The 14,983-nt window shown below is 33.0% G+C and overlaps 1 protein-coding gene across 1 annotated transcript in view; it reads right to left on the bottom strand.

Moving 5' to 3' along the window:
* LOC134688187 (uncharacterized) overlaps positions 1–13,554 on the bottom strand; it is a 297,010-nt gene extending 283,456 nt beyond the window's left edge. Inside the window, exons 1-5 of the mRNA XM_063548658.1 lie at positions 13,334–13,554; positions 12,481–12,501; positions 11,866–12,111; positions 10,116–10,187; positions 6,891–6,965 (exon numbers count right to left, since the gene is read on the bottom strand). Coding sequence (XP_063404728.1) covers positions 6,891–6,965; positions 10,116–10,187; positions 11,866–12,111; positions 12,481–12,501; positions 13,334–13,554 — 635 coding nt within the window. The remainder of the gene's footprint in view (positions 1–6,890; positions 6,966–10,115; positions 10,188–11,865; positions 12,112–12,480; positions 12,502–13,333) is intronic.
* Between the last annotated feature and the right edge of the window lie 1,429 nt (positions 13,555–14,983).

The raw sequence follows: 14,983 nt of genomic DNA, 5'->3' as shown, positions 1-14,983 counted from the left end.
TCATTCCCTAACTGCTAAAAAAATTTACAATGAGATATTTCAAAAGATCATGTAATTAATTATAAAAATACTGTGTGAAAGTGTAGTATAGAGAGTAGAAAAATCGTACTGTGAACAGAATTAAAAGGACCATCAAAAGCATGTTTTATAATCTAAAACCTCTTATTTGTTTTTAACACTCCCAAAATGATTATACTATTATTTTCATAAGGTTTATTACAAAAGTTAATTACAAGTTTTTTAGTTAAAGTAAATGAAGTAGCTATAAACACTGATATATTATAGTAGAACACTTACTCAATGCAGAGATGAAACGAAATTAAATTTAACTTTGTGCAATTAATGCAACTAGTACGTACTAGGGACTTTCAAATGTTCGGAAGTGTATAACTTGGGCATGAAATCAATTGTCAGGTTGTAACTATTTCTTCCTATCGTTTCAAACTACAAACAAACAAAAAACAAATTTTCAGTCACATAATAAACACAATAGTTCAAATCAAATTAACCCCATAAATGTTCCGTAAATTTACTTTCAACTTAATCATTGATTCCGATTTTCCTTTGTATTTATATGTAAATGTTATTCAAGCGTTCCATAGTACTTCCCACACGTTAATCTTTGTATTGATATGTAAATGTTATTCACGCGTTCCATAGTTTTTCCCAAACGTTGATCATTGTAACATAATAACATAACGAATCATGTTCACACATAAAACAAACGTAATTATCAGTTCATATTCATTGTTCTGTACACGAAACTGTTAAATAACTGTTCTTAATCTGTAATTCAACTTACGCATTGACATAAAACACCCAAGTTATGTGTTTCGCCTTGTCATTCTTTTACGGGATTGTTAATAATGGGGATAGAAACGACAGTTTTGATATTGGAAAATGCTAAATTAAATTCTACAAAAACAAGATATATATCGTTCAAACGATACATTACCCCCGCAAATAGTCAATCCTGTAACTGTTCCTCAACTGGTACTATTACAACAAGCCTGTGCACGGAACGGCGTATGCATTGATCCTCGCATCCATTGTATGAGACTCCTTGACTGACATTTTTATATCTGAGAATCACATCTCTCACAAACCCATCTCTTCCGGCATTCGTTTCGATGATCTGTGCCATTTTCCATCGTCCACGGACAATGTTTGAATCTTGCACTATCACTAAGTCCCCCACTTTTACATTCTTTTGTTTGGTATGCCATTTCTGACGAAGTATTAGCGTAGGAAAAAAGTCTTGTGTCCATTTTTTCCAAAAGTTTTGGACTACTTGTTGAATCAATTTCCACCTCAATCTATAATTGCTTTTCTCATTGAAGTTTCCATTAGGAACACGAATGATTGATCTACCTAATAACAAATCATTTGGACACAAATATGATCCTTCCTTTGGGTCCGAATTTTTTGTTCCAATTGTTCTTTCATTTTATAGATTAGATACTTCAAATAATACCGTATGTAACTCAGAAAACGTCATCACCGATGTTCCTATGGCAACCTCCAAACTCTTTTTCATAGATTTGACAGGCGATTCACTGACTCCGTTTTCCCATGGAGCATCTGCCGATTTTGTAGTGACCCAATCCATACCTTTGCATTCATTAAACGACTTAAAATTGGTTCCCAATCCCATTTGTGAACTACTTGCTGTAGTTCCTTGCCTGCTGCCACAAGTTGTTAACCTGATATCCTCTAACAGTAACAAATCTTCTTAATGTCATTATAAAACTGCTTGTATCATAACCCTCTGCCAAGTCAACATATACTGCTCTGGTGGTCAAGCAGTTAAAAAGGACACCATGTGTTCGTTTCTTCACAGTATCTCGAATCATGAATGGTCCAAACAAATCAACAGCACAATAATACAATGCTGGTGCAGGTTGTAGTCTCTCTATCGGTAACATACCCATCTGCTGTCCTACAATCTTTTTTTCTCGCTTCCTACAAATGAGGCATCGTTTCTTTACGAGCTTAATAATCCGACGTACCCAAGGAATTCAGTATCTGCTCCTTAATTCGGCCAACGTTTTATCAACCCCTGAATTATCCTCCGAAGGAAAAAAAGCAGCACTCAACTTGATAAACGGATGCGAAGTTGGCAAGAAAAAATCCAAGTGCGTTTCATCCATTCTTGTATTCTTTGTCCAACTGTTATTATGCCATCTGAGTTTGTTTGTACACCTAGCTAACCTTCGAAATCTCACTAATGAATCCGTCGGTAGACTCTTCTGAATATGTTTTATCCATATCATTCCTGCTATTTGTATATTTCCTGCTGAAATTCGGTTCGCTGCACCTTTGAATGATCTATTTTTAGCTATATCCAGAATTATACTTGTCACGCGCAACATCTTGCTTACATTCGAAAATCGATTCAGATCAATGTCACTTAAATCGGGCACAATGTCTGTACTCTTTTCTTCATGTTCAAATGACATCGTGATTCCAACTGCATCCGGCAATTGACTTGATTCTGAATAATCTTGCCTGATCGGCCATTGTTCAATGGGTAACCGTTAAAAATCTGGACCCTTTTGCCAAACTGATTCCATTACCAATGCGGTTGGATCTGTTGCTCTCGTGGTCAAATCAGCAGGATTCTGTTCCCCTTGTACCCACCACCAATCAGAAGATTCTGTCTTACTTTGAATCTCGGCTATTCTAGTTGCCACACATGTTCCAAAGCCATAACTTTCTCTTTGTATCTGAGCTCTTACTATTGTTGAATCTACCACGTGAATTATTCGAATAAAGTTAAAGTCCATCTCCTTCACTATTTTTTCTCTGATTCTTGATGCAATTACTGCACCACATAATTCCAACCTCGGAATCGACTTCATATGTCTCGGGCCCGATTTGCCATCTTATGTATGCACAAGCTCCATATGCTACACTGCTTCCATTCGAAAATACTACTAATACGGGGTTCTTGTATGCAGCCTCTGGCTTAATACATCTAGGAAACTGAATCGACTCTAGTTGAAAGACTCCCTTAAAGAACTCAATCCACTTGTCTCATTGTATCTGCTATTGGTTCATCCCATCCACCATTTCCACCATCTGTCTTGCAAAATGATCTCAAAAGTAGTTTTGCGGTTAAAACAAACGGAGAAGCAACCCCTAAGGGATCATAAATGATCGCAACTTGACTAAGAACCTTTCTCCTCGGTATGTCATCTATTTGAGTTTGTTGCAAATCTTTATCAATGTGTATTCCTCGACGTTTACTTGAAAAATTAATTTTTGCTTGAAATGTAAAACATGTCATCTCTCGGTTGCCAAATCATTCCTAGAATCTTTTCCTTTGGTTCATTTGAAATATGTAATCCGTTCCATTGGTCGGACTGCTTCCCTGTAACAATCCAATGTTTAATTGTAAATCCACCTTTTGCAAGTAATTTTTCAGTGTCTTCCATTACCTTTCTTGCCTGATCATTATTGTTGACAGAGTTGTTGATATCATCAACATAACTGTTTCTAAGAATAATTTCGGTTGCCTCTGGATAAATATCTTTACTCATTTCCGCAGTCATTCCTAATGCAACTGTTGCAATAGTGCCACTAGGTCTGTCCCCAAAAGTGACCGTCTTTAACACATAATGATCCGGTTTTCTGCTTGCATCGAGATCTCTCCATAGAAACGGATGCTGATCAGAAACTGAAAGTTTGATTGCATTATACATCTTTGAAATGTCTCCTGCAATTCCTATTCTATTTTGCCGAAATCTCAGTAGCACCACTAACATGTCATTCAATACATTTGGACCCTTTGCCTAATAATCATTTATCACATGTCCCATGTATGTTGAAGAGGAATTGAACACAATCCTGATTGGGGTTGACTTAGAGTCGGGTTTTAGAACCTCATGATGCGGTAGATAATATAAGGAACATATCTTAATTCAGATGTTTCAGTCCGCAAGTGGCAGGAACATAAACTTCAATATTGAAGTCTGATGAAACTGACGTATGAATAAAAAACAAACTTCTGCTGGTTTTTTTAAGAGTAAGAAATAAAAGGCAGTTATGTATTATTAAAATATGGAGGTATTTGGTTACGGATGGTAGGGACATAAAATATACTAGATACTTTTATAAATCAATACCTCTATCTAAATATCTTGATTAAAGAAAATGCCGTTTATGATTTTCAGGTTTATTGATAATAGCAAATAGCTTGTATTGACAAATGACTAAAAAGGGGAATGTTATTAAACTCCAGAAATAGTATATAATTAACTTATTGGTATATGACAGAGTTTGCATAATACTTTTGTCTATCTTATTTGTTTTATTTTACATAACAGCTCAGCAGGTTTATACTTAATACGATGTTAAAAACGTTGATTACGGTTTTTTGCGTTTACCATGATCCCAATTTTTCAAATTCGTTTATCGACAACATTAATGACATCGATAGAAATTTTAGTTATGTTACCTGTCCTAATATTTGGTCATTGAGACATAAATGATAAACTGTTCAAGTTGCTTGTGTGATTGTCCTGGTTGTTTTGAGCGTCATAATTGACCCAAAAGCAGTACAAATCTTTTACAAAAACTAATCGTTTGAGTGTTAAGAAATTTTTAAAAAAAATCATCTGATGCACATCGAATTTAAGACCAAAATCAGCACTGACTGGACCTTAGCCTTTGTCACTTTCTTTTATGGTTACGGATGAGATGCTCTTACGAGGAAAACAGTGCTTGGAAAGATAGCTCCAACAAAGATAAGTATACGAGTAATCAGGTTCAATTTCAAAGACGCGTTATATGTGCAAGAAATAGAAGTGGCGTAAGGAGATAAAGAATGATAATTAAAAACCAATTGTTCAGAGAACAATTGAAGGTCTTACCAAATCAATTTCATGAAATATTGATTAGAAGCTATTTTCAGTTTACTCAAAGTAACTATTGGCTTCCAAGCATAGCTTTATTTAGACTTCAGATATGTTTTGTTATATATTTTTGCCTGTAATATGGGAGATATAAGGTAATTCCGGTTAAGTCAAATTCACTTCCGTTCTCAAATAATAGGTTTATGTGTGTATATTTGAAAAATATATAGTTTCTAAGTACATGAAATAAATGCAAAAAAGCTACTTCAGGTTTACTCTGGGTCTCTTTCGGGTTCTTTGTCAGAGTAACATATCACCGAACAGTTTACAAAAGAACTTATGGTTTTTAACTCTTATAATATGTCATTTGATTGTTTTAGAGCAAATGTATCATATCTTAATCACAATTATGCAAACAATTTGCACTAGTTCATTTATTTATATCTTTAAAAGTGACAGAAGAGATCAAAGAACAAAGGAAAGTCAAAATTTAAAATTTCACCTTGACCTTTGACCTTAAACTAGTTTTTCTATTCTTTGATCCATGTATCCAAATCAACCGACCATATGTCTCTATCCCTTATGGAGTACCATTTCATATACATATCACTTATTTTAAATGCATTAGGGGAAAAACTCTCATATGGAGTCTTCGTATCGCTTCCATCAAAATTGGACAACAAATCCAGAGGTTATATCGAGCAATTTTGTAAAATAAATGTTTCGCTTCCTTCTACGGTTACGGAGGAGATCTCACCACAAAGAAAACAGTGTTTAGGGAGATTACTCTAACGATAAAAAGTCTTCGATTAAACAGGATCATTCTAAAAAGTGCAGTAACTGTTAGATGTCATATGCATCTTACTCTATGTTCTTACTCTACCTGGTTATTATCCATACGAGAAACCTTCTACTTGTAGAATGGAGTTTTGGAATCTTGGTTTCCTTCCCATAAACGATTGCCTGCCATGGCTGACGAGTTTCATCTTACCGGCTTTTCTTTCCAAGTCTGCCCACATAGCCTTCGATTTTCCCAAATCTAACACAAGGCAATGGTACTAGTTACCCATAGTTGGGACAAGGTTGGTGAGTGCAAGGACGTGTCCAGACACCGATGGGCCTACACTCTGCATCTCTAGGACCATTGCTGCTCCGAGATACTCTACATTAATACCTAAGATGCTAGATCCTAGTTACCATGTGCTGTTGCGGTGAGACTTTGTACTGGCAGTAATGCCTACGCACTCGTTTTTTTACCTGCAAAGCAAGATAAAGAGCCTACGACCCTAACCATACTAGACGCATGCACACTCTTGTGGTACAGACCACCAGCACAAAGAAAAAAAAGGACAAATAACCAGAACAAATACAATAGGTCTTTCCACAAAATGATAGAAAAAACAATAATCAGAACATTATTATTAGGTATTCCGAAGAAAAAAGAAAAGATGTAAAAATCAGAACAACTACAATAGGTTTTTTCCGCAGAAAACTAGAAAACCCGAGCAATGAACAGAACAAATACAGACGGTTTTTTTCTACGGAAAGTGTAAAGATTTTATAATCAGAACAAAATCTATAGGTCTTTCAACAGAAAAGTGGCAAGATCTAATGATCAGAACAATATCAAAAGGTCAATAGAAAAAGTGTAAAGAGATATAGGAAGATGTGGTATGAGTGCCAATGAGACAACTCTCCATACAAATAACATCCAAATAACAATCTATAAAAATAAACCATTATAGGTCAAGGTACGGCCTTCAACGCGGAGCCTTGGCTCACACCAAACAATATGCTATAAAGGGCCCAAAATTTACTAGTGTAGAATCATTCGATCGGCAAAATTAACGGTCTTATCTGTATACAAAAACCTTCTTAAATATCTTTGTCTAAAATGACTTCCTATAATACTCCATCATACATGTTACTGTAACTCTGTAACAAGTTAGAACAGTTAGAACAGTTTTATGATGTGTCAATTTCGATCGAGCTTCCTGATTACACCATACATGTCATTCTTAAACGAATACTTACATTGCTAAACTGAAATTAGAAAGGTTCACAAACCCTCCAGGTTCAATTATACTAATCTTATTGTCATTCAAATATCTGAAAAAGATTGGATAATATATTATATAAAATCGAAGAACTTTTCAATCATTTCAACTTAAAGCAATATAACAGGCATTTTTCATTTATCATTTAGGAATCATTCCTATGTATTAGCCATTAGTTGAAGTGTAAAGTTAGTTAAGCGAAATTAACATTTTTGAAAAACTACGATTAAAATTAAAGACTTCCAAAGGTTAGAGGCTCCTGACTTGGGACAGGCGCAAAAATGTGGCGGGGTTAAGCATGATTTTTTTTTTATTTCAACCCTCCCTCTATACATCTAGCCAATGTAAAAAAAAAAAAACAATTCGCCTAGTATGACTCAGTTTATAAGAAGTCCGATTCCGATGTCAGATTATGTAACAAAAGAAACTACATGAAATGACAATGATACGTAAATTAACAAAGGACTACTAGCAGTAACTGACATGCCAGCTCCATACCTCCTTTAACTAATTGATTAATCATATGAATATCAAGTATAATCCCTCCGATTAGGAGTTTAGTATTGTACCATCATAATATACATGACAAGAACATATCCCATATCATACCAACAACTGGTTGTAGAATATATGAGTTAATTTCCGATGCATAGACCCTATAAGTGAATCAAAATTCAAGCCAAAGTATGCAACCTTCAATGACATGACAACAGTATCGTAACTATACCTGTTACCTGTTACCTAGTCTTTATCTTCCTCCTCTAGCAGGAGCTTCGCTTCTATAGCGTAATTCAAATTTGCACCCTAACCCTTACACACGGGGCACTCATAAGAACAGTATACGTAGTTATTATAATAATTTATAACAGTAACATATATACAGCATGCGAACTAATCCATCACCATGTAAACGTAGTTAACTATATATATATTACACAGTCCAATCGTTCATAGCCGGATCACTATTATATCTCCATATAACATAGTGTTAAATAGTCTATATTTAAAACACTCCTGCCCTCGCAATAGCATTTACTGTTCAATTACGAATGATGTCCTTGTACCGATGATAAAATTTATTAAATGGTTTGACAAGTTTATGATCTCGCAAACTCTGGTGTAATAATGTTTCAGTAATTAACAAATTTCTCTTGGTAAAAAATAATACGTTGTTACATGCACGTTCGAATTTTTTAAGTTGAGATATATACACTTAAAATTGATAATTAACGATAGAAAATAAAAAAATCATCTCTTTTATCATAAATTTTTGTTTTGCGCCACCTGTTAATGATATATATATATCAAGATCGATGATAGGGCAGTGTTCATTATCAGTATTAGTTTTATTTAAAGTTAGCTCAACAGGATACATTTCTTTAGTAATTTTGTGTGTCAGATGTTGTTTTGATGGGTGTTTGTTGATTTAAGTCATAAATTGCAACTCATAACTTTACAGAAGCAGCTCCGCAATAAGTGGTGCACAATACATCCGCATTGGAATTCCGATTACATGACGATATACGGAATCTCCACAGCGAACAAAAATGTTATCTAATAAATAAGTTCTTTTGTTTGTTGTTACTTTAGAATGACTTAAAAGAGTTTGAACATAAGTATGCTCATTTATTAGGTGTGTGATATTTTTCTTAATAAGAGTACTATGAGACCAAAATGGTATATAGGGTTGAAAAATCTAAACTTTGAACATACTCAAAAACACCGATACAAGCATTTAATTTTTCAAGTACTTCCACAGAATTTCGGACTCTCCAAAAGTATTAATTCCATAATGTTTAATAATTGGGTTTAATAGCTTAATATTTGATATATATAAATAATGTATATTTTACTCTTAAAATAAGTGATGTGTTTTTTTTTTTTTTTTTTTTTTGGCTTTGCTTTGAATAAAAAAAATCGATCGATCTCAATCGATTAATGGCTTTTGATCAGCGGAATACTACTGTTGTCGTATTTATATGATGATTTAATAGGATTATTGTTTTCAATCTTTTGTATTTATTAAGGAATTGTTGTTTGTGCGAATTGTGTATGCAGTCATGATAATGACGGTTATGATGTTATGTTTTGTTTGTTTTTAAAGAATAGTCATGATTTAAAAAAGGTTAAATGCTACACTTGTACAGTTGTTTCGCATAACACGCCTCTTTTTTGGAGATATAGAATATTCATAAACAATTAATTTTGATATAAAACTGGTTCACAGTTATGATCTCTATGTTTCATCTCTATAAACATAAATTTGGAATGTTACAAGTAAATATACATATGTATATTGTTTATATTGAAATCTATAGAAATCCTACAGTTAAGGTAGGGTTAGTTAATAAATATAGTGTTAGTTTAAACTCTTAGAAGTTCAGGGCATATAAACGTTGAAAATATTACCCACGGCCCGATATTTTGACCTTTGAAAAATAGTAGTGCATATGAACTTTCCATTCTAGGATATGATATTTATCAAGACTTCATATTTAAAGTGCAACAGTTAACGCTGTAAAAGGTGTTCCATGGGAAATTGCAATGTAAATATTTACAGAAATGCAACCTATATTGTTTATCTATTCAGAAAATATTACAATTGTTAGTAGTATGATAAGTTTGATAGTCAATAGATTAACATTGTAACCAAAAACAACAACTAATATTTTGATTTTTGTGGCGGCAGCTTAACGAAACTGGACAAATAGCTGAAACAATAAAGAAGAAATAGAAAAAGCTTGGTTATTGTTCATAATAAAACAGAAAGTTATTACGTTACCGTTAGAATAAGCAGTTTCGCAAAAACTTTGTAGCCCGGCTTTGATTGCGGATAAAATAGATGTTAATAATTTTGAAAGTGTCTGTCATTTAGACAATTTGGTTAAAAGAATGGGTAAAGTTTCTCCGTTCACCCTTTAAGCATTTATATCCTCAAGATTGGGCAATTAATTGGTACAATAAATGGACCTTCCATATGATTATCTAATGATCATTGAAAGTAGAGGTTGTTTTCAAATTTTGACATTGACCTTTCTTTAAGACCTGACAGGACAGTATTCCTCATCCACAATATCAGACTGTGAGTGAATACATCGAAAATCCTAAGCATTTATTATAGCATTTTCCTCAACATTTGTTCAACGTGTTTTTAAAACTAATTCATTAACCAAGGAAATAAAACTTAAAATAATTAACATACAGTCTATCCACGTTTGGCATGTTGTTGAAATCTCCTCTTCTTATTGTTGTAATATTAGTTCCAGTTATAGATCTAAAACATAATTAGTTATATAGTTGAACATAATAAGGAAACATATTTACATATATTCAAATCAAAAGAATACCAGAAAATGGTCTAGATCTTAACAAAGTTTTTAAGGGAATTGGAGCGGTAAAAGGCAAATTCCGCAATATATATATACATGTAAGTCAATGAATATAACATGAAACAAAAGTGTAAGGAAAGATTTGTAGGTATGTGCATATCTTACAAATCATTGTCATGTAAAGGCGAAATAGACCACAATAACGAAAGTAAGATTTAATAAACTACATATTCAGGTCTGATATGTTATTGACAATTCTAATGGAAAATAACATGATAGTCATTATCATGATGGATCAGCTAAATACGAACGCTATTGTAGAAAGTTTATGAACAAGGGTATGTCAAAGAACGTCTCGTCCTTTTCCTAAAAAAAAGTTCAACGGAAGGTACCAAGACCTTGTTGATGTATATTCCGTATCAACGTCACAAATAATACATGATGGTCTTAATATACAGTTTCTGCGTACTGATGTTGTTAAGCATCTTAACAATGTGTTATCTTGTTCTTTCAATTGGCTTTGTTCTATTATTAATATTACTTTTACTGTTGGGTTGTTTTATGTGATATCAATTTAACGTGGCTCTGTACTTAAACATCCTATCAATCTATTTTATTTGTATTATCTTTAATTTTTTGCTGGTATGTTTTGTATATGCGACTGTTTGTGTTTCTTTGGTTCTTATAACGTAACTCTGTACTTTAAAAGATACCGTCAGTATTATATTGTTATATTGGGTCATAATGATATATTTCTATTATGAATTACTATATACGTTGAACCACAAACGTCATAATTATTCAATCGCGTAGTGGAATTAACTATTTGTGGATTCTTATAAATTCTATATAACTTTTGGACTAATTTTAATCTCGGTTTATTTCTGAAATTAATTCTTACCTACTTTTCATTTAGGTATTTTAACCATGTATGCTAGCGTTGCCCTTGTGAAATTTCAAAATTGTTTGTATATTCATTGAACAACAAATATATGTGACGTATAAAATTTTCTGACTTCAGACACTCGAATGAATAAATGTGTTTGTAGATAGATGTTTTTGTGTTCTGTTAAACTGTCCCTTTTAAATTGTTACACGAAGATGACTGCTGTACCCATACTTTGACTATTTATTGATTATGCTCACGCATCATTATAAATATAATGGAATTTGATGAAACTGTCATCTCAGTGAGAGGTTAAGCGCTTTAAAACCAGGTTTAATCCACCAATTTATACATTTGAAAAAGCCTGTATCAAGTCAGGAATATGACAGTTCTTGTCCATTCGTTTTTTATGTGTATTGTGACAGTGTCATTTGATTTTGCCATGTTTTTATGGACTTTCCGATAAGATTTTCATCTGAGTTCAGTTTTTTTGTGATTTTACATTTTTTGTACAGTAATAAATAGCTCTTTTTTTTATAATTACATATCAGCAAATTTTAAATTCAAATATCAGCAAATCTATTTCGTACAGTTTCAATAGAAGAAAATGTTCATTAACATTCCCTTTTCTATTGTTGATGTAATCTACAGCATTTCATATCAGATAAAGTGGGTAACTGTAATTATAACTTCTGAAATTATCACCTGTTTGCTTTTAAATTACCCTTCTGACTTACAAAAATCTAGCATCATGTGTAATGTCTTTTGGAACTTCTGTGAGGTCTGTACATAAAACATCATCAAAATATTCATAAAATGGAAGAGGAGCCCTGTTATAACACCGGCACAGTTTTTGTAAACACGTCATATTTTCTCTCTGACAGGTAACAAATTCTTCCTTTTCACAACAAGACAAGTTGGCGACCAAGCATAATGCAACTACCACAGCTGTTATAAATATATCTTTATAATCCATTCCATACCTGCAAAAGAAATAGTTTTACACGTCAGTTACATTTTCAGACTGCCTTCTACTTTTCATTATGCGAATTTCTATTTTCTGTAAATAAAAAGGAATTAAAGAATAATTTTCGTTCAAAATGTTCCACCTACAAATAGAATGCTATATATCAAGCAGTCGTGGTGTGCCATGTTTGTATTCACATTTATTTTCCAACAGTTGCCGAAATATTTATGAACCGTTTAAATTAAGATGCCTCAAAAATTATCAATTTACTAAATTTTAACAGGTTCATGATAAAAGCGATATTGCATACTTAATATGTTAAAAGAGAGGCAAAAGATATGAAAAGGACCTGAGCCCAAAATAAACTAACAACGTCATAGCTTACAACAAAAGAACATCAGATAAACTACAATACACAAAACACAACAAGGAAAACTTAAAACAAAAAGACTGAGCAAAACGAATCCAAACAAAAACTGGGTGTTCCAGAAGGGAAAGCATGTACTGCTCCATATGTCAAATGATAAAGGAAACTTATAATATATTATTGATTTCGATTCACTGTATTGTAGTTTATAAAATGGGAAAAAAACAGTGTATACGAAATGATTTAGATGAAATTAAAAAAAATAATATTATTGATGCTTTCATATTATCATGTGAACCTTTCCAATATTGGTCAGGTCCTAAAAGAGGTTCGAAAGATACCAAAGGGACAGTCAAACTCATAAATCGAAAATAAACTGACAACGGCATGGCTTTGATAAAGGCAAATAGACAAACAATAGTACACAAGACACAACATAGAAAACTAAAGAATAAACACTACGAACCCCACCAAAATCTAATGGTGATCTCAGGTGCTCCGGAAGAGTGAGCATATTCTGAACCACATGTGGCATCCATCGTGTTGCTTATATGATAACAAATCCGGTAAATATTCCTATTCGGTAAGTCACATTCATGAAAGGGAAGGGGACTGTAGTTACTACTTCAGGAACATATCCGATATCATTTGTGAAACGGTTATTCCGTAAAGGTCAATTAACATGTAATGGCGTCCGTAAAATTTACGAAGGAATGATTTCAACTTTACCATTTGGAACTCTTGGTTTAATAGCTTCCTTGTGAGCAGCAACCCTCTATCAAGAACATCCTGATAGGAAATGCAAGCACGGGGGTATGTTTCAATGAAGGGATATATACACCGTATGCAGATGCTGCAGGAATGTTGTTACTAAGAAAATGGAAACTTCACAATTGGGAAGCTGAAATCATCTTTTCTGTCGTAAAGTTTAAATTTCAATCTACCCTCATTGTCAATTTCTAGATATAAGTCAAGGTATGAGCCTGACTTAACTGTATCTGTAGTATCCTCTATATCTAGTTTGATGGCATAGATTCTTTCCACATAGTCCCCAAATTTTGAATTTGTACAACAAATTACTGCTCCAACCATTCCTTAAACACCTTATCGATTGAACATTATAATCAGAATTGACCCTAGAATTGTTCATTAGGCGATTGAACAAATATTAATATGCAGATACCATTACAAAAGCTGGCTTTAAAATCACATGGTCCGAGACCACAATTGTCGTCCCTTGAATTTCGTTGTTCCCTAGTGTTAACAGTGGGTTACTTGCCATTAATTTTTATACCCCTTCCAAACTTATTTCTCAATGTTTAATGCCTCAAATTGTAAGTAGGGGGTGAAATTACACTGTAAAAAAAATTGGGTCCAGAATTTTACAGGAAAGTAGTGATTTGGTCAAGCTGAAAAGGGTTAAAAATTAGCACTTCGGAAGCTGTCAAAAGATTTCTAGACACCCTAAACACAAAATTGTCCATATTTTGAGTTAGAGGCGATGAAGTTTTCTATAATTTTAATATAATTTCTCCCAAAAGTTGTACGACACACTGTAAAAATTTCATTGAGAAAGCGCAGGTGGGAATTTTTTAATTTTCATTTATGTTCTAAAAGAAATGCACAACGAATTAATTGTGTTCTCGGACCACATTAAATACTTCAAAATACACACATATAGTAGAAAAAAAAGCAAAACACAAAAGATCATGCAAAAAGGTTAATTCCCGACCTTTATTGCTTCATAGTATAATTTAATCTATTTGTGTAAACAGGGGGGAATTAAATGCAAACCAATGTTGATTAAAGATTCAACGACTAATTTAAATTGAACGGATTTCAATTTAAAAATTAAGTGATACGACTTAAAGAATATGAAAATAATCTGCTAAGAAAACTATTCAAATAATAAGTCAACTTTCTAGTGTTTAAATTTCCAATGAAAACTTTCACGCAAATCACTTCCAAAATTGTTTCGGTTTAAATTTCAATGATGATAACTCATCAAAGTATAAAATGGTCTTCTAATAGGTTGTTGTTTTTTCAATCAAAACGTTTAATTGATTCTCATTTATCGATTTTGAACACTATTGTATTATTGATTACAGGAGATCACTGGGGAGAAAATTGAAAGTAAAAAATTACAAACAAACAGAAGATTTTTATTCTAGGCATATATTACCAAAGCCTTATTTGTCAAACCTTTTTGGATTTCGGGTTCTCAATGCTCTTCAACTTAATACTCGTTAAGCTTTCTAACAAGTTTAATCTGAACGTCACTGATGAATCTTCTGTAGACGAAATGCACGTCTGTCGTTTCAAATTATAATCCTGGTAACTACTTATTGTCAGATGTGTTGTGCGTAATGCCCATACATTACTTGTACATGTTGGAATAAACAATCGCCGAGATAAAGCTAATAACAATAAATCAATCAATGGAATAAACAATGATACATCGCAATCAACTATAGTTTTTTGTATTTAGTGTTCTGATAAAGGCAACAGTATAATATACCGC

Source organism: Mytilus trossulus, chromosome 10 (genome assembly GCF_036588685.1).
Source record: "Mytilus trossulus isolate FHL-02 chromosome 10, PNRI_Mtr1.1.1.hap1, whole genome shotgun sequence".
NCBI lineage: Eukaryota > Metazoa > Mollusca > Bivalvia > Mytilida > Mytilidae > Mytilus > Mytilus trossulus.
This window is presented reverse-complemented; position numbering and strand designations above follow the sequence as displayed.